A 27,573-nucleotide genomic window follows, 5' to 3' on the forward strand; every position below is an offset into this window, starting at 1 on the left:
ATTGTTTATAATAAAAAATAATAAATATGGTGAGACACCTTTCAAGGTGAAGTGGCCAGTTTACACTCTTGCAGTCATAGAACAAAAAAGGGGACGGAGCAGCTTACAGATTGTTGTAATAAACTATAAATCCAGTATCTTTATTAAGATCATGGTTTTAAGTGTCTAGTAAATTTATGACTTAGCTCCCAGGCTCATCTTTTGAAAGTGTTGTGCTGGTTTCCTTTGACAGGAAGGATTGAGAGGTCAAAAATTGAGCGATCATTTTGAGAAAAGCGCTCACCAACCAGTGACATGGGATTTTGGTCTTATTTTGCTGTGTGTTCATTTGAGAGCACAGTAATTATCAGGTTTCAACCATTCACTTGTCAGGGGCACTTGATGCACTGGATAAAGACCTCTACTTATTGTAGTAGGCATGTGTAGGACCCATGGCTCTTGAAAGGTGTATGGAATGTTGACCAGTATACCAGTGGAGATATATCTGTAGGTTTCATACTGGTTGTGACAGGACCTGATGACACTTGAGTTGATCTGTTTCACTTTGAATTTAGCTGTGAATATCATGCTCAGACCTGAAGAAGGACTCTGTGCAGCTTGAAAGCTTTATTGGACCAACATATTACCGTAGCACCATGCCTTGCTAATATCCTGGGACCGATATAACTACAACAATACTGCAAACAAGATCTACTATGCATTTGAAAGCGTGGCTGAGAGAATGTTGTTAGGACCACAAAATTCAATATGTAGTTTCCTCTTATAACGTAAAGCAGGGTAAGGATTTGATTGTGTAGGCCCCTCCCCCATGCACACAGGGATGCAAAATAGCATACAGAAAATAGCTGGAATCTTCAGACAGGTAAAAGGAACTGGTTGGGTTGTTCCCCCCAATCCAGGACTGCCTTAACCCTCAGCCTCCCACCCCCCAGGTGCCCTTAAACCCTTGTCTACTCTAGGGAGTTATTTTGAAATAACCTCCTCTTATTTTGAAATAAGCAGAGCGTCCACACTAAGGGGCTGGTTATTTTGAAATATGTATTCCTGCTTTCTTTGGGGAATAAGCTTATTTCAAAATAGTTATTTCCAATTTAGTTATTTTGAAATCATTTCCTAACATAAAAATGCCATTATTGAGGGCAGGGGAGAGATACAGCTTCCCACCTTGATTTGTATGGGAACATTGCTGGCTGTAGTCTACCAGGTAGCAAAGGATAAGTACAGTTTGCTTCATTCTGCAATTTGGCTGAGGAGTCCAGGGGACAGACAAACCTGAACCTACCCCAGACAGGGGAGAGACATCTCTCCTGTGCTCGCTCAAGCTGCAGCAGCCATGAAGAGGTGCTTCTCACCTGGCCACAAACTGCTGTGGGGAGAGAGGCCTGAGTAGTCCTCTCCTCCCAGGGAAACCTGAACTCCTGATCCCAAGTACCACCCCAGAGCAATGATTTAAATGAAGAAAAACAAAAATGAACTAAGGACTCAAGAAATGCCAGGTAAATTTTCTAGTATACTATAAATAGTATACTTCACCCTGTCCACACAAGATGAGCTGTTATGCAAAGAAAATTATGAGGACCTTCAAACAGCTGGATGGGTAGTAGAGAAGGTATTAAATGAAGTATTCGCTTTTGAAAGATGATTTGAAAGCCTGATATTGAACTGACAGCTATTGCTTGTATTCTGTTAATAGTAAAGTAGAATTTATAGTAAAATCTGAATTAAAAAGTTTGATTATATCTTAAATAGTAAAAAGCTGGAAAAATTTTAAACCTAGAAGTCAGCAAAACAACACCATAAAGCAAATAAAATTACACTAGGCAATTAGGTTAAAATATAAGCATAAATTACACTGGGATATTTAAACACCATATAACTGAACAAGTTGCATCTTCAGTCAGATCACCAAGGTTTTGGAAACACCAAAAGAGCATTCCCTGATATAGATGCATGTAAACAGGTCAGAGTCAGTCAATAAATTCAAATTTTATTTAAAATTGGGGTATAGTTACAAGACTTGTTCCCCAATGACTGCACCATCTAGTGGCCTGTTTTACAACTAATAATATGATTATATTTAAAAAGCTTTCACTTTAAAATCATAGACTATTGGCCATAATATAGCACAGAAACAAAATTTTGTTTTATTTATTCTGTAAAAAAGTGAACAGGTTTGAATATCAAACCCAATCTTAACCCATGATCTTACAGGAATTGGGAAGGCTAGACACTTGGGGTTCTGAACATGACCAGTTGCCAACTGTCCATGGTATTCACTACTTTGAAGGAAGCTCAGCTCTCTCTCTCCTGAAGGTATACAGAGTGGAGGTGGATGGGGAAGACAACTTTTTCAAGCAATGAAAAAAGTATAAAAATGTATACTTTTTTCCTTTGTCAGTATTCTATGTTTCTGTTTTGCTCCAAACCATTTTTAGGTGTGTACAATCCTATATCACCTCAAAACACGGGGTCCTTTGCAGTAATATAACTCTGCTCAGCATCTCAAGTATTTGGTTTGTGAAAACATTGTCCGGATCAACTTTGTGCTTTCATCAAGTCCTTATTTTTCAAATAAGCTTATTTGAAAACTAAAACTATAGTTTTAATCTGGATTCTTTGGCTTGCATAGTCCTGCTTACTAGTTCAACTCTTTCTTTTAGTAGGCTGGCTTCTTCAGTGCTTTTGTGTGCTTGTACGTTCTTCAGAAAAAAGTGGGAAAGGAAAAGCTTTAAACCTTCACGCAACATTCCTAATTTGGGGTTGTCAGCTAGCCTGAAAGAGACAGACACACAAATCAGAAATAATTCCAATTTTCTACTTTCTAACTGAACACTGTTATGAAGTCTGTTTTGCTATGTCAGGGTTTGAAAAAAAAATGTGAATATTTCTCAAGAAAAGCCTGACTTTTTTTATTTAATATTAACAACTGCAGGTCTGCAATAGTTTGGCAAACAGCTGAACACAATGTGCAATCATTTCTCAAAAGTAGTTTGGAATTTAAGTATTTTAAGAGATGTAAGATATTAGTTATGATATAGTCAGAAATGTAAGGCAAATCTCTCACACATCTGAATGGATGGAATAGAATTTGAAAGACAGTACATGACAATACTTTACATATGTAAACATTTATCTATTAATAGTCTTGGAATAACTGATTCCGTAGAATATACACTATTATCTCTTCCATTAAATATTTACATAGCACCATTTCCATGAGACTTTCCAGATTATCTGCAACCCTTATTCAGCACTGTTCCAAACCAAACAAATGTCAGACAATTTTTCACAGTCATCCATTTTGGATATACAAGTGGAAGTTTCATGCCTAAATTTTAAGCCATTCCAACATGATTAAGACATTTCCTTTGATTACCTTAAAAGGTGTTCAGTCAATAACCCTTGCCCTCTTAATAAGGAAGGATGGCAATTTCTAGATAAGATGCTGCAATGCTAGAGTTAACTTGCCCTGATGGATTCCATTTTCCTTCAGCAACAGGGAAATGATGTAGAAATGTGAGTGTATTCCAGTTCCACACAAAGGGTAAAGATTTTCAGGATGGCTGATATATCAGCTTCATGCATCAACATTTTTATTTTTCTTGCTTGATAATGATAGTTGACATACAGTGTATTTCAAATTTTGAATTAATATTGTATGCAAAATTCCATAATATATTTATAATGTACTACAAGTTGAACCTCTCTAGTCCGGCATGATTTTAGTTAGCCAGATGTTCACCTATCATGTGTGTGGCCAAGTTTCTCATGGTCCCATAAAGTTTGTTTACTGCCACTAGTCTTGGTTCTCAGTGTTCTGTGCTGTTATTTAACTCTAATAGATCCCTACATGTTTTCTCAGAGCCCAGTAAACAGTGGAAGTAAGGTAATGTTGCTAGTCAATATTAGACCTTCTGTGGTTTGGCAAATTCTCTGGTTCAGCACTGGACAGGTCGCAAGGATGCTGGATTAGAGAGGTTCAACCTGCATCACCTATAGACAACAAACCATAGCAGCACTGTGCCAGGTGCTGTACAAATATATAAGAGATGGGCCTTTCCCCAAAGAGCTTACCTTATAAGAAGTGAGGTATTTAGTGCTTGGGATTAGCAATGGGTAATTAAAAGAAACACAATAAGCAAATTCCATGTGTGTGTCCAAACACTACTCACCAAATGTTCCCTGGGAAGTTCACTGATCACTTACCTTCCAAAAATGCTCGTAAGTTCTTCCACGTCTGTTTTCATTAATAGCGTATATAATACTTGCCGCAAGAAATGAACTTTAGGTTTATCTAGTTCACTGAATTCCACTACCTAGTTAATAAGACAGCAAACATTAGACTTAAAACTAAAGACCTCTTAAAATTTTTTAAGAGAATTAACATACTTAGGATGCTTCACTATTTCTCATTTATTCAATAATTTACGATGCTTGTTGCAGTGGCATCTAGGACTGCATGAGAGTACCCTTCAATTGGACAAGCACTCATTCAATGATATCTTCTAAAATTTCGCAAGAAGGAATGAAACCACCGAAGAACAACCTGTTCATTTTCAGCTGATACTAAGGCAACCAGACAACAAAGAGATGGGTACCTTCAAAGTACTTAAGACCAACTGAATCCAAAGGTCAATCCAAAACACACTTAATGGACAACCCTACACGATGCACTGTGAAGAACTTCAAAAAGCTCTCACCAAACTGAGTGATTGGGCAACAAAATGCCAAATGAAATTTAATGTGGATAAGTGTAAAGTAATGCACACTGGAAAAATTAACCCCAACTATACATACAATATAATGGGGGCTAATTTAGCTACAACTAATCAGGAAAGAGATCTTGGCATTATCTTGGATTGTTCTCTGAAAATGTTCATGCAGTGTGCAGCGGCAGTCAAAAAAGCAAATAGGATACTAGGAATTATTAAAAAAAGGGACAGAAAATAAGATGAAGAATATCTTACTGCCCCTATATAAAACTATAATATGCCCACATCTTGAATACTGCGTATAGATGTAGTCTCCTCACTTCAGAAAAGATATTCTGGCATTAGAAAAGGTTCAGAAAAGAGCGACTAAAATGGTTAGGGGTTTGGAATGGGTCCTATATTAGGAGAGGCTAAAGAGACTGGGACTTTTCAGTGTAGAAAAGAGGAGTTAGGAGGGATATGATAGAGGTATATAAAATCATGAGTGGTGTGGAGAGGGTGAATAAAGAAAATTTATTTACTTGTTCCCATAATATAAGAACTAGAGGATGCCAAATAAAATTAACAGGTAGCAGGTTTAAAACTAATAAAAGAAAGTTCTTCATATAGCTCACAGTCAACCTGTGGAACTCCTTGCCAGAGGAGGCTGTGAAGGCTAGGACTATAACAGAGTTTAAAAGAGAGCTAGATAAATTAATGGAGGTTAGGTCCATAAAAGGCTATTAGCCAAGGGGAAAGGAATGGTGCCCGTGGCCTGTTTGTCAAAGGCTGGAGAAGGATGACAGGAGACAATTTGCTTCACCATTGTCTTCGGTCCACCCCCCCGGGACGCCTGGCACTGGCTACTGTTGGTAGACAGGATACTGGGCTAGATGGACCTTTGGTCTGACCCAGTATGGCCATTCTTATGTTCTACTTGGACAACAATACTTTTAAAGAAAGTATTTATTTATAGACATTGTAACAGCACTCATCATTGCAATATCTGAACGCCCCAAAAGGCTGCTGGCAGATCCAGTAAAAATCAGCATAGGCACCATACTCTTTGTCCATGTTAAAAAATATTAATATTGTGGCTGTACCATAACCAGACTTAAGACTGAATGAATTAGGATATTAGGACTTGTCTTTATGAAAGTTAAAGTGCTCCAACTCTCTTAGTGTGGTGTGGTTATAGCAATACAAAAGCTGCTTATGTTAGTAGAGCTTGTTCCTGTACGGCCAGGGTGGGAAATAATTTTTGATGGGGGAGCACGCCAAGATTTTGGTAAGTAGTCAAGGGCTGCACTTTTTTATGGAGGGAATATGAAGTCTGGATGGGAGGTTAGCAGCAGAAGGAAGTGGTCCAGGAGGGGGAATGGGTGCAGGAGAGGATTCTCACTTGGGGGATGGGCGTAGGAGGGTTGCAGGCTCTGGGAGGGAGTTGGGAACGGGGTGTCAGAGGCAGGCTCTGGCCAGGAGGTGCTTACCTAAGCAGTTCCCGGCCAAAAGCCCCCAGCTGGCTATTCCACATGGCTCTCTGCACTGCAACTGAGTGAGGGAGACTTTGTGCACTGCCCCTGTCCCCAGCAAAATCTCTCAGCTCCCATTGTCTGGTTTCCAGCCAACAGAAGCTGAGAGATTTTGCTGGGGGTAAGGGCAGTGCACAAAGCTTTCCCACCTCCTCCTGCAGCACAGAGAGCAGCTATCCGCTGTTAGCAGTGCTGCTCCATGCCGCAGCAGCAGGCAGGCCAGATGAAAAAAAGCCTGGTGGGCTGAATGTGGCCTACAAGCCGGATCCTACCTGGCTTTGCTGTAAGGAAAGTGGAATAAGCTGTACTAGCTTAAGGCATCTTTATACCATTGTAAGTGCAGCCATGCTAGAAGTTGTACTGGAATAGATTTCAGAAAAATTGTCACATGACTACAAAAGTTGGGTGTTGGCCAGGCTGACGAAATCAGTGGAACCCAGGTGACTAATATTCCACCCACAGCCTTCCCAATAATCTTCCTCAAAACATGAAGGTTCAAGATAAGAAAGTAATTGTCAAGGTCATTAGTATCAGGTGATGGTTTTCTGAGCAAGGTCTTAACCACTGTTTAAGTGGTTTGGCATCTTGCCCTCCTCAAAGAAAAGCAGGAACAATCCCTAACAGTAATGGTTTCAAAGCTCACTGCTGGCTTTCAGCAGTTATAATGAGCATGTGTCTATCTAGTAGGAAATAGCCAGTAACTCCACCAACACATCTTAGAGGGTGAAATTCCATCAGTAAAGACAAGATGAAGTTAGGTAAAACAAGTGTATTTTCCTAAACTCAAATTATTTTTTTAAGAAGGAACAAATAATAATTTACTCATGTGCAATAGCCCAAATTCTGTTTATTTTCTGAACATTAGGGATGGTAAAATGTGTTTAATTTTGTAAACATAGCGGCTGTAAAATTCACTGGTCACACGTTTACATGCAGGAGAGCAGGCGGGAGCTGTGCTCGTGGGAATGTGGTTTTTAAGCTGTTTCCCAACTGTCCTGACTGGGAGGCAGCTACATGGGAGCTGGTATGCAAGGGGAGCCAGCTCCGCATGTGTAACAGCTCCTGCCTGCCCCATCCCCCCTCAGCTGCCTCTTTATCAGAGCCACAAGAGCCAGTACTGGGAGGGGGAAGCAGAGCTGCATGTAACCGTTAGGATTAACTGATGAGCCCAGGTTTATTGATTAATCATGTAAACAACTACACATTCACATCCTTATTGGATATCCATCTACATTACTTCTGTGACTCCCATTACTAAGGTATATGAGTGCCTCACAATCTTTTAAAATTAATTTAATCTCACAACACCTCTGTAATGCAGAAAAGTACTACAGGTTGAACCTCTCTTGTCTGGGACTCTCTGGTTTGGCAACATTCGTGGTCCGGTAGAACCATAGATATTGCTGGACTAAAAAGCCCCTGGAACAGAGGATGGGGTGGCCATGGGGTTGGCTGCAGCAGACCTAGGACAGAGAGAGAACCACGGCAACCCTCCCGGCACAGAGGAATGGAGTCCCCGGTGGCTCTAGAGCAGCAGATCCATGGCAGCTCCAGCAGCCCTGGGGTAGCGAAGCAGCAGAAGTCCTGGTGGCCCTAAGGAGCAGAGTCCTGGTGGCTCTGGAGAGCAAAGCCACAGCTGCTGCGGGAGGCCCGATGCCCCAACAGCACTGGAGCTTGGAAGTTGCGGTGGCCCCAGGATATTCAAGTCCAGTAGCCACTCCCCAGCAGCCTCAGAGCCATAGCAGCCCCGGCACCCCGGAGCTGTGGCAGTGTCGGTGCCTGAGAGCCATGGCGGCCCTGGAACAGTGGAGTCCCAGCAGTCCCTGGGCATTGGAGCTGTGGCAGCCCTAGAGTGAGCGGAGCCTGATGGCCCCAGGGCAGCAGAGCTGTGGCAGTGGGGACTGGTCGGGGAGCTGGCAGCCTGGGGGCAAAGGAGCTACACTACATCTTCTGCTGATGGACCCTGGGAGAGCCCGGAGTCCCATCAGCAGAGGGATGGTCCCCTGGTCCAGCAAACTCCCTTATTCGGGACCAGTCAGATCCTGAGGGTGCCAGACAAGGGAGGTCCAACCTAAACTATCCATATTGTACAGATGGGTGATGTAGCACAGAGAGATTAAGTTACTTGTTCAGGGTAGCACAGGAAATCTGGCAGGGTCCGGATTTTAACCTGGGCCTTAAAAGTCCCAGGCTACTACCTCAGTGATTCTCAGCCTATTTACCATTCTGGGACACATCAAATACTACCTGTATGGCCCTGCGGGTGTTACATGGGCTGTAGCTGTGTGCTGACGGGCCACAAATGACACATCGAGTGCTGGTTGAAAATCACTACCCCAACCACTGGGCCACAGTTCTTTAATAAATACATCTACTCTAATCTAATTGGTCATTAACAACACTTGCATGAATGTAAATCAGATCCCTACCTTTGGGGTAGTTTTAGAACAGGGCTAATTGTAAGAAACAGACAAATGCAGTTCACATTCGCTAAGAAGTATGGAATAGTTTGTTTCAAAACTGAATAAGCAGCTGTAATACAGAATAGATAACAAGGAACACAACACATACATTTAACATAAAACTAACAAATGAGGTAGAAGTGCACAAACACTTCAGGGAAGACTGTGCTGACCTTGAAGACTGATAGGGAGAGTGATTTTGTCTTTAGCAAGTGGGCCAACAGAGAAACCAGGTTGGAGAAAGTGACAGATGACAGGTTTCCCAAATCTCGAATTTTGTCCCATATACTGAACTGGAATGTCATCTAGGTGTCAAAACAAAAAGAAAATAAAAATTAAAGTCCATGTCAAATAATTAATATGCAATACGCAGCAGGCTCCAAAACCTATTCAGTACTAACTACAAAACACTTTACTAAGCTTATTTAATAAGGTTATTAAAGATTTGCAAAGCATCTGAAAGCCACAATGATGGAGACGTGGTTTACATGGTACAGTAACTGGAGTTCTTTGAGATATGTATCCTTCTGGGTCCTCTACTGGTGGTGTACATGTGGCTCCCACTGGAGATTTTCAGCAACAGTGCCCATTCAGTTTGCACTCTATGAATCTTGTGCTCCACCCTAAGAATACATAGAGCTGTGTAGACAAACTGCCTCAATTCCTTCTGCACTTCAAAGCCCTCAAAAAATCAGCTTGGGGGGGGGGTGCATAGTAAAGCACTGACGGGGCACATCTTAAAGAACTCCGGTTATTTTACAAAAAGGAACTACTCATTCTTCTTGGAATAATGTTCCTACGGGAGCTCTATGTGAGAGGATTCATTAGCAGTACTCCCTAAAGGAGAGCCAAAGTTAGGATCTTTCCAGGAAGGCAGTGTCTGGAGAAAGAGTGAATCTAAGCCCATGCAGTTGCTTTGCGTTTTTCCATTCACAGACACATCCTTTAGCAGGGCCACAGACAGTAGTCTCACGGAATGAGCAACAACCTTAGACAGGCACGGTATGTTATCCACATAACAGGAGAGTATGCAACCAGAAAACCATTTACAAGTCTTTAAATAGTCACTGGAACCCTTTTAGTTCTGTACACCATTGAAACAACCCATCTCAGAAAGGGTCATAAAGGTCTAGTCCTGACCTAATAATAAGCCAATGCTCTCCTGACACCTAAGGTCTGAAGGACAGCTTCCTGTTATGAGGCCTGAGGTAGAAGACCCAAAGGTAAACAATAGAATGATATATGCAAATCTGAAGTAATGCCGGGTAAAAAAGTGTGGATGTGACTGAAGAGAAAAATTTTATCTTGGAAAAAGACAGTCTAAGGAAGGTCAGCCATTAAAGCTCCCAGTTCTGCAACCATTCAGACAGAAGTAATAGCCATTAAGAATGTAGTTTTCATGGAGAGACTTATAAGTGAGCAAGTTATTAACAATTAAAAGGGTCACTTTATCAAAGCACCGAGAAGCAAATTAAAGTCCCAAATGGGAACAGGATGTCTAACCTTATTGAAGTAGTTTGACAGACACTTTATAAATCATAATGTTACTAGATGAGCAAATGACTAGAAATCTTTTACTGGAAAATGGAATGCTGTGACAGCAGCTTTGTGAACTTTAATGCAACTGTGCTTTCTTCTAAGAAGGGAGTCAATAGGACACAAACTATGGTGAGTACGCTAGTGGAAAAAACACTTGTCCATTTATGAAGATAGTATCTGTTGTACCATTTATCAGAATCTTCTGAACTGCTGTGGAGCAAGATCGTTCTCAGAACTAGAATTACTGAGCTGCAAAGTATTAAGATTGGGCTAAAGGACACTACTTGAGTCCTGTGCGAGAAGACTGGATGTCAGTGGAAGACTGACGGCTAATCAAAAGGAATAGCAACAAAAGCAAGGAAGCCAAACCTGACTCAGCCTGGCTGATGCAATCACTGTGACCCTGGCTTTGTCCTACTAGACTATGTTTAGGACCTTGAGGATCAGTGAGGGCTGGTGAAATGTGTATAGGAGATTCTTCATCCAGGACAGCACAAAGGCATTTACCTGGAGACTTGGCAACCCGAACCTCTCCTTGAACTGGAAATGTGCACATTTCTAATCAGCTGTGATCGCAAAAAGATGTTTTTGAAAATCACCAGGTTAAGAACTGTTTTGAGTATGAATCTGTCTAGCTCTCTCTCATGATTATGAAGCTGTTGGCTATGGTGTTTGGAGACTGGGATATTGTAAGCTATGCATCAGTTCATAGCCTCTGAAGATAGGGAAGGGAATCTCTCTACTTCTTGCCAATTTATATAGTACATACTACCCCTATTCGCTGTCATTACGTGAAATGATTGCCTTGAATCACAGATAAGTAGTACAGACTGGCATGTCTGACAGCTGCCTGTTCCACACTGACATGTAATGTAGACTATTGGGCAGAGCATCTGCACTGGAAATTATGGTCCTGAAGATGAGCTCCCCCTCAGAGGAGATCCACGTCGGAAACTAAAAAGTGAGCTGCGGAGAGGAGGCGGGGGGGAGGGTAAGATGGTTGAAGAGGACATCTGAACATGCTTTGTCTGAATTCTTTTGCCATTTGAGGGAAACGAAAATATGACAGGGAATAAAGAACAAAGTTGTTTTAGACTTTCTCTGCTGGATGCATAAATTGACCCAGCAACCTGAGACCTCTAAAGACACTTTTGTAGGGTGGAGGGTCTCCAGAATGGTAAACCTTTTAGAAGAGACCTGGCACACATCTTGGAGAAAGATTTTTCAGATTCACTTGCAGATCTGTTCCTGCAGGACCTGGAAGGGAGCAAGCCACTGAAGGTGACAGGGCACTATGATCATTCAGAGGCTGCTGTCCACGTGTGGTGGTGGTGAGGCATTGTGAGCCCGAATCTGATGCAGGATGAAGAGAACACTCTGTGATAAAGAGCAAAAACTTTTTATCTACTACTTTGAGGAACTCTTGAAGCTAGTGCAAATTTTCCACTTTGATGGTGCATATGTATCCTTGATTCAGCTGATATAGCACAAATGGTTGTCATTCACGGGGGAGGGTTCCTGGCAAGTGAGGCGACCTAGATACACCCCACAAAAGAAAGAGAGGATTCCTAAGGAAGGAACATGCTGAGGACAAAGGGGAGGCAAGCCCCAATCCAGCAAGAAAAATTGAATACCTCCCTCAAAAAACCCAGGAACAAAAAGTAAACTAACTATAGAATAATAAAATACAGCTAAAGGCCAAAACTGGCCAGAAAAGTAGAAGCTGTACTTAGGTAGGCACAAACTGCTCCATCTCAGGCAGAGGCAACTGAAAAGGAATTTAGCAATCATGGAATTAAAATATACATCTATATGTAAGGCTTTAAAATAAAGCACATTTAACATATCTATTTTATTATTTGTTGTTCATTTTTGTACAAACATTATCAAACCTCTCTTATATAATTCTTCCACCCAAAAGCAATACATCTTGGAAGATACCAAAATAGACAAGCTAGCTGCAATACATAATTTATCCTACTTACACCAATTCCATGGACAAATACCTTCTTAAGCCCTAAATTAAATGGGGCTCTGTAATGGATGTAGTGGTCTACTCCCAGGTACCTCAAGATAGGGACCTTCACCTTGATTTATTTTATACTATAAATCAATACAGGATCATATATATAATCCTTTATATAGGATTAACCAACCGATTTTAAGGTCCATTTTTTTCTGTCCACAAAGGCAATACAAGCTGCAGCAGTTACATATTTTGTTCATTTAGTCACCAGCTCTCTGTGCAGACTGGCTCCTGCTTGCAGCCCTGTGCTGCTGCCTCTGATACAGCTTCATGAAGCCGGCTCCCCCCTCCCCGCACTGCTGCCTCTGATAGAGACAACGGGGGGGGGGGGGGGAAGGAGGAGGGGTGGAAGAAGGGGGTAGGCGGTGCAACGGGAGCCAGTAAGTGCAAGCAGCCAGCTTGAAAGCTGGATTCTTGTGTGTACCAGCTCCCGCCTGCCCTCCCTCATCCTCCGTGATGCTGCCTCTCTATGAGAGGCAGCAGCACGGGAAGGGAGTAGCCAACTCCACACAATCTGGTACTTGTGGGGAGCAGACTTAAAAGCTGGCTCCTCACAAGCATTAGCTCCTGTCTCTGTCCCCCGCCTTGTTACAGAGGCAGCAAGGGGAAGAGGGGAAAATGCGCAGTCAACAGGATTAAGAGATTAAGCCCAGGTTTATAGGTTAATTGTGTAATCGTCTACATGTTGACATCCCTACCCTCGGGTGGGGCTAGGGATGATGGGTTCAGTATGCAGGCTGCCCTGGGAAGAGAAGACAAGCCCAGCTCTCTCTTACCGCGGCAGCTTGGGGTCAGGTAAGAAGTGCCTCTCCATGGCCACTGCAGTTACCACAGGCACAGCAGAGGTAGGGGTGCATGGTTTGTCTTACTCCTGCACTCCTAAGTCAGAATGAGGAATGCAGCAGACTGTGCACTTTCCCATACTCCTTGATGAAGGGGAGCAGCCAGCAATGTTCTCATAGGAATCGGGGGCAGGATGGAACTTTAGAGGGTGCCTGGGGGGTTGGAGCTTCAGGTCTAGGGAAGTCTTGGGAGAGGGAAGGGGGGGGGCGCAAAGCCCCCTTTCACCTGCCTGGTGATTCTGTCTCTTTTCTGTAGGGTTTTCTGAGAATCAATCCCATTCCAGGTACATCCTATTTTCCTGGCACAACCAAACCCTTATCTTGCTTTAAGTTACGATAAGAGAAAGTTGTACAGTGAACTTGGTGGTCCTGGCTCTTATGTTTAGGAGGAGTTCTTGAATGGATGGACAGTCTCTCTCAAAAATATAGTAGATCACGGCATGGCAGGGAGACTTTTTCTGTGGTATTATATGATGGAATAAATTTGTACAGCCAGTGTGACAAATCTCTAATGATAGAAAACACACAAGAATCTCAATTTAAATAGTACCACATGACAGGAAGAGATCTTAGTTTACCTGAAATCTTCTATTGTATTCACAAAACTTGTTAGCCAAATATGCATAGAAGGGGTTATATGTCTTCTCCTGTAGGCAACAGTCAATGAGAACATGAACAATTTCTCTCTCTTGCTGATCTTTAAGTCCAAGCCTGTAATATCAATAATAGAAATAGAACTCCCTTAAAAAGAGTCACTGTCAATTTCTTTAAATTACGATGACCATTCTATTTCAACTGAAATGGAATCCTTAAAGGTTTAAATTGAAGTAAGTAGTCAGACCAATCCAGTTTCATCATGGAGAGTAACTCCATGTTATTATGTATATGGCATGACCAAATGGCCTAAACAATCTGGGGCAAGAGGAGAATGACAGACAAGCTATCAGTTTCTTGGGAGGAAAATGCAGGTGACAATCTATATTTGCACTTCCTCTCAGAAAGTGATGTGGAGTGGCTATCTGTCCTCCTATCTTCGGGAAGATTATCTTGGCAAGAACTGAGGACTGGAGAACGGAGATGAACTGTAGTGAAGTCAAGAAGGAGTGAAGTAAAAGCCTTGGGATCCCCATTCAAATTGGCTAATATTCTTGACTATGATTTTGGGAAGAAATTGCTGCCTTCACATACATCCTTGCCAGGGTTAATGGGAACAAACAGGTACCTGGAGCCCTTAAATCACATGAAACAAGTTATAAGAGAAAGAAAAGCTCTTTAAAACCTTTTCTGGTTGATGGTATGAAACCTTGTATCTCTTGGTCAGCAGGTCAAATCTACCTCAGGCAGTGAATGATAACCACAGTGATTAAATAGTGGTTGGGTTATCTATGTTAAGTGAGTTTGGTGGTTTCAATCAAGAGAAAGTGTCAACCAAACAAGAGAAAATGTCTACTTTAAGAACACCAACAGTAATTACCAAAACACAATCTATACTTATTGGCACACTCGTTGGCTGCCTCAGCAGAAGAACAAAAAATGAATTGCCTTCTCACTCATGCAGCTGGCTCAACTGAAAAAGGATTCAGAAACATTGGCAAGGAACAGTTCCATGTGCTGCATCTATTCTGTGAATATGATTTACTCCAGAATGCTGTCAAATATCTGGCAGCATTAAAACCAATTTAAAAGAAAAATGCTTAATGTTATATTATAAAGAGTGTATCACTGAGATTGGATTTTCATTTGGCAGTCATGTGACTAAAATGTCCTGTCTGCCTAATTTTAGTCTATACACTTTGCTGGGTCTCCCCTTTGTTTTATACAACACAGGTCAACCAAATTTTAGTTAGCAAGGATCTAAGTAGGCTTGTCAATTACAGTTAACTCATGCAATAAACTAAAAATAATTAATCAAGATTAAAACATTGTGATGAATAGCACTGGTTAAACAATAGCATATCAACTGAAATTTATTAAATATTTTTTGGAGTTTTTTTACACTTTCAAATACATTATAATACCACAATGCTCACTATAACAAGCATTGTAAAAGTGATAAACAGGTTTTTCCAAGTTACTTCATATGAGTATTGTAACCTCCATCACGAAAGTGTAACTTACAAATATAGACTTTGGTTACATAATTGCACTCAAAACCAAAACTTTAGAGCCTACAAGTCTACTCGATCCTACCTTTTGTTCAGCCAATCACCAAGACAAACGCGTTTGTTTACATTTATGGGAGAGAATACTGCCTGCTTCTTTATAGTGTTACCCCAAAGTGAGAATAGGCATTCATCTGGCACTTTTGTAGCCGACATTGCACAGTATTTATATATCAGATATGCTCGAGACATATGAATGTTTTCATGCTTTAGCCACCATTCTAGAAGACACGCTCCCATGCTGATGAGGCTCATTTAAAAAAAATCAATTAATTCAATTTGTGATTGAACTCCGTGGGGGAGAACTGTATGTCTCCTGTTCAGACGATGACTCAGCATATGTTTTAAAGAACACTTTCACAGCAGATTTGATAAAACACCAAGGTAATAATATGAGATTTCTAAAAATAGTTACAGCATTCAACTCAAGGTTTAAGAATTTGAAGTGCTATTCAAAATATGAGAGGGGTGAGGTATGGAGCATACTTTCAGAAGTCCAAGAGAGCAACACTCTGATGCAGAAACTACAGACTCCAAACCACCAAAAAAGAAAGTCAGCCTTCTCCTGATGGCATCTGAGTCAAATGATCATGTAGCAACAATGATCCAAAGCAGAGTGGATGGAACAGAACCCATCATGGACACACATCTGGGGATGTTAAACTTTGTTTAATCAGCTAATCAATTAGTCTAAGGTAATTCCATTTACTATTTGATTAGTCAATAAGGGGAGAAACTGCAGAGCCACAGCAGGGTTGGCTCCCATCCTCAGGAGCTAACACCACTGGGGCTCTGCCTTTTAAATGTAGAAAGAGGCACCTCTGACTCCCCAACCCCCCAGCACCAGCTCCTGCTCCCCCCGGAAAAACAACTAGTCACGACTAGGATCATATAATGTACACATCTTTTTTAATCACGTTTATAGGAAGCTAAGGTTTCAAGTTTGGTTATTCAATAAGAAAGCATGACGGTCTCAAATTTCAGGCTGTGGTTAGTAAATTAAAATGAAATTGTAACTACTATGCCTGAAAGAATTTCTCCGCATTTTGCATTTTCTGTTTTTGGCTATTGTGCAGGGTTTCTCATTTTTATTCTTTTGTTAATGTATCTGGCTTTTGGTTAGTCTTATGTGTTTAGTACTGTGCTCGTTTTTAAACAAAATTAAAATGCCATTACCAGAAGGAGAAAATCAGAACTGAAACTAGGTTTTCAACTGAAGTAATAAGTCTGACACGCAATATAATATAATATATTATATCTCTCTGGTTTCATACCTAGACACTATTCTTCCCCTAATCCTACCAGATTTTGCTGAGCAGTAGTTTAAAATACAAATGTGCACAACCGTTCATATAGATTTCATGGATTAATATTATAAGCAACCATTGATTTAGAGCACTCTTCTTTTACTCATTCTTTAACTCTATTACTATTAGCATTTGAACATTGTCATGGTGTACTAAGAGTGAATGGCACAAGCTGTAGCACTGTGACTCTATATTCAATGACAACTACAAGCATATAAAATCTAATTTTTCTGCTGTTTTGCCTTTGAAGACCTAGAAATTCTTCCCCTTTCAAATATGAAAGGCAGGATGAGTATTCACAGCTATGAGTTCCAGCATAATTTCCTTTAGCTCTTATAAAGCCACAAGGAACAAAAGATTTTCATCACAAGAGGTCAATACAGCTCCATCTGGAGCTCTTCAATGACACAGAAATCCTACAAAAAATGGAAACATGGTTAAATTGGTAAAGATAAGTACAAAAGAATAGCACAAATTTCTAGGGATAGAACAGAAAGGGTAACACACAAAATGGGACACATCTACCAAACAGTAAAAAGGACAAATATGATGGGGATCTTTTTAAGCACTTTAAGAGCAAGAGAAAGATGAAGGAAAGGGTAAGTCCTCTCCTTAACTAAGAGAGAGAGTTAATAATGGACATCAAGAAGGCTGAGTTATTTAATACCTGTTTTGTTGAACGTTCCTTGAAAAAGTAGACTCTGACCAGATACTTAACACAATATTAAAGAAGGGGCAGTGGCAGCAGGGAAACACAGGCCAAAATATTGAAAGAACAGGTTAAAGGGTATCTGGATAAATTAGACATTTTCAGGTCAGCGGAGGCTGATGAAATTCACTGTGGAGTACTTAAGAGACTACCTGTGACAATATCGGAACTGTTATTGTCTTAAAGAACCCAGAAACAACTGGTGAAGTCCCAGAAGAATAAAGGCAAACATCATATCTATCTTTAAAAAGGTAACAAAGAGGTTCCAGGGAATTATACACTAGCATTTGACACCTAGAAAGATCTTGGAAAAACCAGTGAAACCATCTGTAAGCACCTAAAGCAGGGGAAGATGGCCAGATCTGGCCCACCAAGCCTTTTGATCTGGGCCATGGTCCACGCCACCGAAATCCATGGCTGGTTGCTTCCTCTAGGCACTGTGCATCCCTGGAGTGGGGAGTAGAGGACTTCACAAGCTGTCCTCATCCCCAGCCCTCTATCTGATGCTACTTTCTCTAACTCCTAACTTCCCTTCCTGTTCCTGACTGGCAAGGAGGCAACAAAAAGTTTCCAGTCCAGACAGCACTTTTATTTGTCCCTGGGATTCAAAAGGATCAAGATGTGTACTTACTTCAGTAGTTTCTCAAATGCATCCAAAAAGTCTTCACTACTCATCAAGACACAAAAAATATTTCTCCTGATGTCTGTGTTCATTCTCTGCTTACGAGCAAGCTCCAATATCTTTGAACTCATCTGAAAAGAAACATTTTTAAAGAAACATTTACTAATTCTGCATTTTATTTTGCACTTGCTAGAGGATCCCTATTTCAGTGCAACTTATCTGATATGATTATATATACACACATACCTTGAATGAGTTGTGAAGAAACAGTCCAAAGACATAGTGCCCTTACCACTGGAGATGAATATAAAGACTATCGAGACTTGGCTTCCAAGCAAAGAAAACAGATAACTGACCGGCAAAACTGGACATGATCAAATGAATAGTCTTTTTCTAAGTGACCTTCTCATCATATTTCTATATACTTTTAAAACTAGTTCAACCATATGATTCCTAGGCAGACAGCTGTCCCTATCTATAAGTCTAAAGACTATGGAATCCATTTCCAATTTGAGTCCACCTTTTCCATGTCAAATCTTTTACAAATCTACAAGGTGGAAGAGAGAATTTCAGTGCCAGGGCAAGCATAAGTCCAAATACTAACTGTAGTATCACAAGGACATTTGTTCATGTTTCTCCAAGACAAAATAGCCTTAACACTTTCAATTATTAGTAGCAGTCTTCATATTTACCTTTCCTACAGGCAATTTGTGCTGAGTCTTAGTGCTGTTACTATCAATCATTGGTGCTCCGCTCCAAGACGACCCTACTATCCACCAACGGCCAACCTGGTCAGCATTGAGGAGAGATTCCAATGACACACGAAGCTGTGTGTCTCTTCCAGAAGCACAGTTGCGAACCTTGTATAACAATAAAATGTTTTCAGTTCTAAAGAGTTTTTTTTCTCACAAAGGTTTTAGACAACAGCATAATTTAACAAGTTTGCTGACTATGCTCTCATATGTTTCTCCCAACGTTTCTCTCCAAACAAAATCTGCCAAAATTGACATATTTTTCATTTGTTTTGATTTACAACACAAGAGAGTGCCTAAATCTAAGAGCTCTTGGCATTAAAGGAATTCTAACTAAAAAAAACCAAATCCAGTAAGTTATCTCCATCCACTGACCAAACACTTCTATTCAAATTCTAACTTGGAGTTGGAAGAGGTGTTACAAGTGCACTAGCAGAGCTGCGTAAAAGGGTTCCTAAGCACTTGCTTAGAACATGTTTGGCTCTAGCCTACTGTATTAAGTTTCTGACTTGCATGTACTATATTTACACAAATTTCAGAAAATAAACCCAACAAACCCAACAGCGATCCAGAAGAGTGATTTAATGGTATAATTTTCATCTCTGAGATACATGGATTCTCTAGAACCAAACTAAAATCCTGAGGATGGGCTGTTTCTCAATCTATTTTACTGCATGACGTTTTGCAGGTAAGGCCTTTAAAATAAATGGCCTGATTTTCATAAGTGCTGAGCATTCACAAATCCTGCTGAAGTCAATGGGAGTTGCACCAGTGATGATGTCTTGTCTGCTCTGCACAAACATCAAAAGATCCCACAGGATTGTCTGTAAACACAGGGATGTGTCTCAGTATCCTTGGATAAATTTTTTTTTCTGTCTAAATGTTTTGCAGCGTTCATCACTGACTAACATCCAGAGATGGCTGGCACTTTTGTGATGTTCTTTGAATACAGTCTGTAAAATAATTTTGAATTCTTGGGGACAAAAAGGCACTTTTTACAATGTATCATGAAATGGCAATTTGTGTAAGAGTGTAGGTTGAATATCTCCAAGTGATATTAGCAGGTTATCTATTCTGCAGTATACTACCAGTAGCTTAAAAAGTATTATTATTTCTAAGTGTATGTTAGTGAGCACTGTAACTTCTCCTAACATACTAAAAAATATTTTTACCAGTGTTCTCTGCAGCTTGCGCAGCTTCTCAACTGGCTCCGGGTCATAACCTGGGATTTTCCGCATATCATTGTTTTTTAGTGCCAGCATAGTCTCTAGCATAAAGCGAACCTATGGGTAAAAGAAACAATAGTATGGCAGATGTGCTAGAAAAATGTTATTTAAAAAGTGAAAAAAATTATCTGGAATGTATTACTGTGCATGCACAAGCATCTCACCTGGCAATACATTCTGGAATCTAGATTATGTCTTTGCAAATAAAGAATACTAGCTAAAAACAATATTCAATTAAATTCGCACTACATGTATTTGTACTAATGTTAAACTGAAATCTAATTTTGCCAAACAATATCTCAGCTGTTTAATTATTTTGGACTTAAGCATACAAACTATTATTTTATTAATCAGCTACATCATCATTTGCATAACACACAAGCTATTCCAAGGGATGCTGGTGTCTATGCTCTGAGAAACTTCTAAGTGCACATTATTTTCGATATGTTAAACTAATGCAACAATAATCTAATTGGATGCCAACACTATTTTAAGATCTAATCAGACTTCAGCGTGAAATAATTTTAGTAGATAAATTTAATACAAAAATGTTAAAAAAACCCTGGCAAATTAAGAGATTTAACAAGTCTGTGATGAATTCTGTTCATACTGGGAAGTTTGTGCCCAAACATATCCAAAATGCATACATACCCTAGATTGGTCCTGAAATTTTTTCCCCACGGCATTTGCTTTGTTCTGTGCCTCACTAATGAGATCCTTCAGGGCCAAAGCATCATCTTTTCTTAAGGAAAAGCCAACATTTTTCAGGAGGAGCAGAATCAGTTCAATGTCCTTTTCTGTAAAAGTGCTAACAAGCATCTTGAGAATGTCAAAGATCAGCAGCGAATGAACTACATGAAAATTATATAGATGGCCAATCAAGGCAAACAGGTTATCGCATTCTTTCCCTTCAGCATCACTTCTATAGAATTCATCAAATTTCCTCACCACAACTTCCAAAAAGTGAGCACCAACCTGGCAAAAGTTATATAAAAAAATGGAATATCAGAAAGCGCTTAAGCATTTTGCATACGTAAATTCCAATCCCCCACCCCAATTTTACTGGGAAAAAGCATAAGCAAAGAGAAACAAGTATAACAAAAGTTAACTTATAGGGAAACTGTTGTTCCCATCAGCCAACTTTGATTTTCTATATTCTAAAGGACTCTTAGCTATTAATGTCATACTTATTTTTTAAGAAACATATTTGCCTGGTGTCATTTCACATATATTTACACATGGAATCAGTTATTTTTTATACCTTTATTTGATAGTAAAAGTGCGTTTGATAAAATCAAGATAATGACTTACTAGAAAAGATATATGAAACAAAGGAAACTGGAAACATTTCTCTCTGCAACATAGATTACTATGCTCCCAGCTGCCAGACTAATGCTATTCATTATTACGCCTAGTTATTTGCACTCTAGGATACAACTTATGTGCCATACAAAAATAAACTGTATATAAGAAACACATCACATTTTAGATTAAAAACATTATTGGCCAGGAAATAAATGTCTGATAAAGAAAAACACTTTTTTCTTGCTCCTGATTGTATACTTAGCACTACTGCTTGTCAACTTCATACGGAAGATAAGACTCAGAGCCAACTGCCAGATAAATATAATATGGAAAAAACTACCAAGAAAATGATAGGACCTCTTTAAATTTATCTATAGAAAACAGCCTACAAAAAAGTGAGACAAAAATAAGAGTTTAAATTGTGGACTTACCACTTGTCAAATATTCAATTTAAAAAAAAAACGAGTTACGCAATTACAAAAAATGACTTTATAACATTAATGTTGCAGTTAAAAATCAGTCAGGAAATATGTAAAAGTTAAGGTTCGAAAAGCAGTGCTGAATAGGTTGCATTATACTTCCAGAGTGAGTTAAGACATACATTTTCTGGCACACTAATATATCAAGATGCATGTTCAAAAGAAAAAAACACGACTATGATGTATACACTGCACAGATATATAAATATTGCTACAGGACCTTAACTTTTGCATTTTCTGAATCAATTCTAACTGCAACCTTAATAGTACCTTATCACAATTTTGTGCATTTAATAGCATATCTTTTTCAAAAAACAAACTTGAGTGCTTAATAGTGCATTTTAAGTAGTCCCGATTAGATTCTGAAGTCTGTCGCAACTCTAGTATGCCTAAACTCTTATAATAACTTTTCTTTGATGTAACCAGTTCTACCACGTTCTTCATATTAGACAAAGATTAAAGTTTATTTTAACCTATTATCAAGCTTGAAAATATAACAAACCCTCAGAAAGTTGCCTGATGTGTACCAAATGCCCCAATCCTGCAAACACTCATAGCTGCAAGCTAACCCATTAACTTCAATGGGGCTACTTACATACATGTGTAAGTGCATTTAAGATCAGGGCACCACAGCTGTAGGTGGATTTTTTTTACACTTTATAATGGTTTTAATGAATTCTGTAGTTGGATATTCAAGACTCAAGAATAATGCTCTAAAGCAGTGTTTCTCAAACTGTGCTCCGCGAGACATCTCCAGGGACTCCGCGAGGTTGACAAACTGGAAACATCGATAGGTACAACACATACAATCAGGGGACCGCTGGGGCTCTGCATAAATTTTTACGCATGTAAAGGGCTCCAGAGCCCAAAAAGTTTGAGAACTGCTGCTCTAAAATAGTTGCAGATCAGGACTGAACCATGGTAATTAGAGATGGAAAAAACAGTAGCTTTAAGAAATTTACACTACAGACAGACACAAGGAGGAATATAAGGCATTGATGGTCTCAATGAGATAAGTTACACTTTACATAGGTGACCATCAACTTATAGAAGAAAACTCTCAATTCAGATTCAGTAACAAGTGCAAGTGCTTGTCACTTGTGAGTGCCTGCCTATTAAACCGTAACTGCAACCACAAGTCAGCTCTGACGGCCATATAAAAGTCATGATTTCAGGAATGCAGTATACTTTATAACAATTTCAGAAATCTCACACAAAAAAGAACCTAGATTAAAGCACCATGGAAAATGTTATGTAATGTGATTAGAAAATTTAAAAAAGCACAAGAAAAAAGTTACCTCAATTCCCACTGTATGATGAAGAATGCTGACCAAAAGGACATGCTCCATCATCAATCTAACAGGCATCATGGCTGCAGTAACACAAGCATTCATAAGAACATCTGTTAGGGTTTCATTCATGTCCTTTCTACTGTTAGCCATGTATAGCTCTTCCAACTGTCCACTTATGGAGGCCAAATTTGGTTCACTCAACCTATTGGGAAATAATATTCAGTGTGTGCTTTAGCTTTCCATTTTTTCCTCAGTAAATTTTTTTAAATTGAATATTGCTTTTAATAAAAAACATGTTATTTTAAATCTTTTATTCAACTAATAGCTCAAAAAGAAAAAAAGGGACAAATATCTTAAATAGATTTTGGATCTTTCCTGTTCATCAAAATAATTCAAAAATATAAGTATTTATTTAACATCGTCGTAGGAGATATTCTACATATAAACACAAAGTAACAGTATTTGCAAAAGGTTGATGATGTGCAGAATGTCTGCTAAGCACTGATTCTCAGAACTTAATATATTATATCTAAAATCCCAAAGTTCTCAACCTCATGCTTGCAATTTAAATCAGTATAACTATTATAAATTCTGATTATGCATCACAATGGAACCATAGCCTGTGTACTAGTCTGAATACCACTGGCACAGACTAAAATTAAAGCCACAAATAAATATACACTAATATTATTACTGTAAACCTGCTCTTCTGTAGTATAAGATACACTTTTCCTTAGATGCAGGGCTCAGCAGTTTTCCTTAGATACACTAAAATAGAATTTTTTAGTACTTGTACTTTTTTATGTGCAGATTGTTCAATTTAAGGGCCTAATCCTACAAACTTTTTTTTAAAACCAGGGGTGGGGAACCTTTTTTGGGTCAGGGGCCCCGACCACCCAGGCAAGTAGATTTTGTGTACTCCAGCCCCATGGTGGGATAGCAGGGGGTGGGGGAGGGGAGAGGGGCGTGGGGAAGCCCCAAGTCTTGGGGGATGGATCCAGGCAAGCTGAGGCCGCAGGTTCTCCACCCGTTTTAAGCCACATCTGGTCCCACTGATGTCTAAAGAATTGTCTAGCCTACAACTCCTAGTAAGTAGTGTTTGCGGAATTCAGCTCAAAGTTTTAAATTTGCTTACTAATGAATACATATGGTCTTTAAACAGATTTTTCAACTTCTCCAAAACAATTAAGAATAAAAGATACGATCAAGGATAGCATACATAAAATTGGACTTTTACTTAAAAACATTGGTTTGCAAGAACAAAGTCAGACCTACTCCTTCTCTGGCTTGAGTGGTGGCTGCAGTAAACACAGCCTAATAATCAAACAACTTTCATGAGTTACATTACCTGTTAATTAGTCCTTTCACTGTTTTCTTTAGTCTTCCCAGTTCTTCCCTCTTTTTGTCATCCATTACTTCATCAGCTCTTCTCACTGAAGGGGGTACATACTTCGTAGTGTTATGGCAAAGACTCTTATCAAAAAACAAAAACAAGAAAGTAAGGCGGTATATTATAAATACTGAAAGCATCTTTTATTTAAATGTAAGAAATGGGGTTATTAGGTATACTGTAGATTTATTTCTAATCACTGGGACTTTTAACAATTATAATGCAACGCCCATAGTATAATATTATGCTAAAGGAGGTATTTGAATACCATCCAAAAAAGAAACATGCAACAACTTATCACTTAGAATTAATTCAAATCAAGATCCCAATTATCAAAGTTATTTAAGTGCACAACTCCTCCAGAAATCAACAGGAATTATGCAAGTCTTTGAATATATGCTTGGTCCCCAAATGTAACATCTGTATTCAAAGATGCATAATCCTCTCTTCGGTTGGAAATGGGATAAATGGTCTTTTCCATTGCTAGCTACTATCATTCTGCTGGCTGAAACAAGAGTGACAAAATCATAACAAAAATCTCCATGTACACTTCAAGATTTACCAATGCTCATGCTTCAAGGCATTGCTCTATCTCCAATGCATCAGGTAATACACAGCATACAACTGTCCCCCATTCACCAGTGCAATGTGGCTTTTGGGCTCTGTGACAGGACTTAGCATGTCTTGATCAGTGCAATTTTCAATGCCTTCCAAACCGCAAGTTTTACGTGAAACGTTATGTGAAGGGTGCAAATTGCATCTGAAAAGTATTATTTTATACAAAACCTGCCCACAACGTACCTTCTCTTCACTGGAGGTCTTGGCTTTGCTGGTTTTATAGCTGCCACAATCCTCTGGGGACACAGGCAACTTTCTGCTTCCTTTCCGCTCATCCTCCCAATTTCCTTCCACATCTTCCTCCTCTGAGGTTTCTGAAGTGTCCTCCATGCTCACCTCCTCATCTTCCTCCTCCTGGAACTCCCCCTCCTGAGCACCATCGAGGGATTCCATATCTAGATCCTCCTCCTCTTCATCCTCATCTAGGCGCCCATCATCTGCCGCCTCCTCCTCGCTGCTCTCCTCATACAGGCCCGAGAGGGTGGCCTCGTGCTCCAGGGCCCCCAGCACATAGCCCAGCCCATCCCGGACGAAGCTCTGGGGCACGGAGGTGGCGCCCGCCTTCCTGCGCTTGCTGAGCCCCAGGCGCCGCTCCAGCCGCCGAATCTCCTTCTCCTCCTCCTCGTTGGCCGCCAGCAAGGCCCTTTTCCGCGCAGAGGCCGCAGCAGCGACGCTGGGACCCTCCCGGGGGGGCCGCTTCGCCTCCTCCCGGGGGCGCTGCCGGCCCTGGGGTCCCGGGGGCGGCGAGGCCGGGAGCGCGGCGGGAAGGGGATGTTTCCTCGGGCCCTCCGCCGGCCCGCCCCGACCAGCGCTCGGCCCGCCCGGTTCCTCGCCGGCCTCCGGCTCCCGGTAGTGCAGGCGGCGGCGGCGGCTCCGCTTGAGCCTGCGATTCTCCTTCCTCAGCTCGCGGCGGCTCCTCCGGCGCCGGCCCCCCGCGGCCTGGGCCCCCGACTGAGGAGCGCAGGGCCCCCCGGCCGCCTGCACAAAGTCCCGCACCGCCCGCCGCAGCTTCTGCAGCCCGCCCGGCTGCCGGCGGCCGCCGCGGCCCCTCGCTGCCGGCGTCATGCTCCCCGCCGGGCCGCAGACACGCTCCGCGCCGCCGCCGTCTTCCAGAGCGCTGGGCGGGCCCGGCTCGGGGCAGCAGCGCCACCTGCTGGCGTGGCGCCGGGGGGCAGCGCTAAGCGCTGCTCGGGGAAGAAGCCCGGCGCCAGGTGGCCGCGCTGTGTCCTTGCCCCGCCTCGCATAGGGACCCTGGCGCTGCTTCCCGGGCCGCCGCCTCAAAGCCCGCGGCCACGTCCCAGCTCTGTGAGCTCCCTGCTCCAGCCAAGGGCTAAAGTTGTTGAGGTCTCTGGCCGGGAACGAGGCGTCCACTCCGCCTGTAGCAGCCCACTGGAAGGGCCCTCTGAGCCCTACAGCGCTGCTGTATTGAACTCAGTCCCTGCATCTTCTACTGTTTGTCCCTTGGTTACTGCCTACAGCTGATCCATCAATGGCTATTAGCCTGGAGGAGCAGGGATGGGTGTCCCTTGCATTTGTCAGAAACTAGGAATGAGCTCTTGACAATTACCTGTTCACTCTGGGGCACCTGGCATGGGGCACTATCTGAAGACAAGATACTGGGCTAGTTGGACCTTTGGTCTGACTCTCTATGGTCATTCTTACGTTTTTATGTAAAGGGCAGTGTCTCCCTATGGCACCGAGAACCTGAGTCAGCAATCATGTTGGACAGGCAGAATCAAACCTGGGATCTCTAGAGCTTAGTGCATGAGCCTCTACACAGCTTGAGCTAAAAGCCAGGTAAGTTTTAGCTAAGGCTGTAGAGCAAACTTATTCTCTCTCTGTAAGTGGTCTAAGTGCAACTACATTGGACAGTAAATAACACCCAGAAGGAATGCGGGTTACAATTTCTCCAAGTACTTGTGGATACCAGTAGTCAAGGGTCTAGGCCTGCCCCTAGCTAAAGGTCTTCTCCAAAATGAGCAGGAGGGACCAATGAGTCCAGCTCTTAACAAAACAGAGGAGACTAGGATTGCCAGCCTTCTAAGATTGGATTTTGGTCTCCCTGAATTAGTGTCAATCTCCCAGTGACTGTTGAAAGCAACCCTGAATATTTTAAGGGTTGTTTTAAGAAAATGAGATTGTCATGTTAGAAACAAAAAAAACCCAAAACAAAATCTCCTGGAATAGCTTCAGTCAGAGTTGGCAACCTTAGTGGGGAGGGCAACAAATGGAAAAACAGGGACAGGAGTGAAAATCACAGAACCTGAAGGGGACACCCAACACAGCAGTCCTGACAGTGCATAGAGCCTGAGGATGAGGGAGGGTGTGTGGCATCAGCCTTGCTCACCTCAGAGCACAGCGAGGACAGGTGCTGTGCAACCCCAGCCTCCCTGGCCGTGGAGCAAGGGAAGGGTGGGCGCTGGGGGCAGTAGCACTCTGCCCCCAGAATGCCTACGGCAGGTATTCTAGGGGCTGTGTGTGGGTGGGGCCAGGCTGGCAGTTTGGGAAGGCAGTGCCTTCCCCCCACCTAGAATACTGGCTGCCTATGATGAGGCCTCACTCCCACAGACCCTGCCTAATGTTTTACCCCACTGTTCTTTCCTTAACATCTTTCATCTC

At 41.3% G+C, this 27,573-nt stretch overlaps 1 protein-coding gene across 1 annotated transcript; it reads right to left on the reverse strand.

The window, feature by feature from the left end:
- Positions 1-1,966: 1,966 nt before the first annotated feature.
- On the reverse strand, positions 1,967-26,080 carry NOM1 (nucleolar protein with MIF4G domain 1). Its single transcript, XM_006129339.5, has 11 exons — positions 25,138-26,080; positions 24,295-24,419; positions 22,953-23,148; positions 20,522-20,845; positions 19,817-19,927; positions 18,585-18,752; positions 17,902-18,023; positions 13,671-13,803; positions 8,859-8,990; positions 4,207-4,316; positions 1,967-2,772 (listed from the first exon to the last, which is right to left on the reverse strand). Exons 1-11 carry the CDS (start codon positions 26,017-26,019, stop codon positions 2,595-2,597), a joined length of 2,481 nt encoding a protein of 826 aa, XP_006129401.4. The 5' UTR covers positions 26,020-26,080; the 3' UTR covers positions 1,967-2,594.
- Positions 26,081-27,573: the final 1,493 nt, after the last annotated feature.

Source organism: Pelodiscus sinensis, chromosome 2 (assembly GCF_052426305.1).
Source record: "Pelodiscus sinensis isolate ZL-2025 chromosome 2, ASM5242630v1, whole genome shotgun sequence".
NCBI lineage: Eukaryota > Metazoa > Chordata > Testudines > Trionychidae > Pelodiscus > Pelodiscus sinensis.

Excerpts from the sequence above, each read along its gene's own strand:
- NOM1 (XM_006129339.5), bottom strand. The coding sequence starts at position 26,019 with ATGACGCCGGCAGCGAGGGGCCGCGGCGGCCGCCGGCAGCCGGGCGGG. Across the intron at positions 19,928-20,521 it reads AATTTCAGGACCAATCTAGG|GTTCGCTTTATGCTAGAGAC; the intron begins GTATGTATGCAT and ends TTTTACCCATAG. Across the intron at positions 13,804-17,901 it reads GCATTTGAGAAACTACTGAA|GCTTGGACTTAAAGATCAGC; the intron begins GTAAGTACACAT and ends TTGATATTACAG.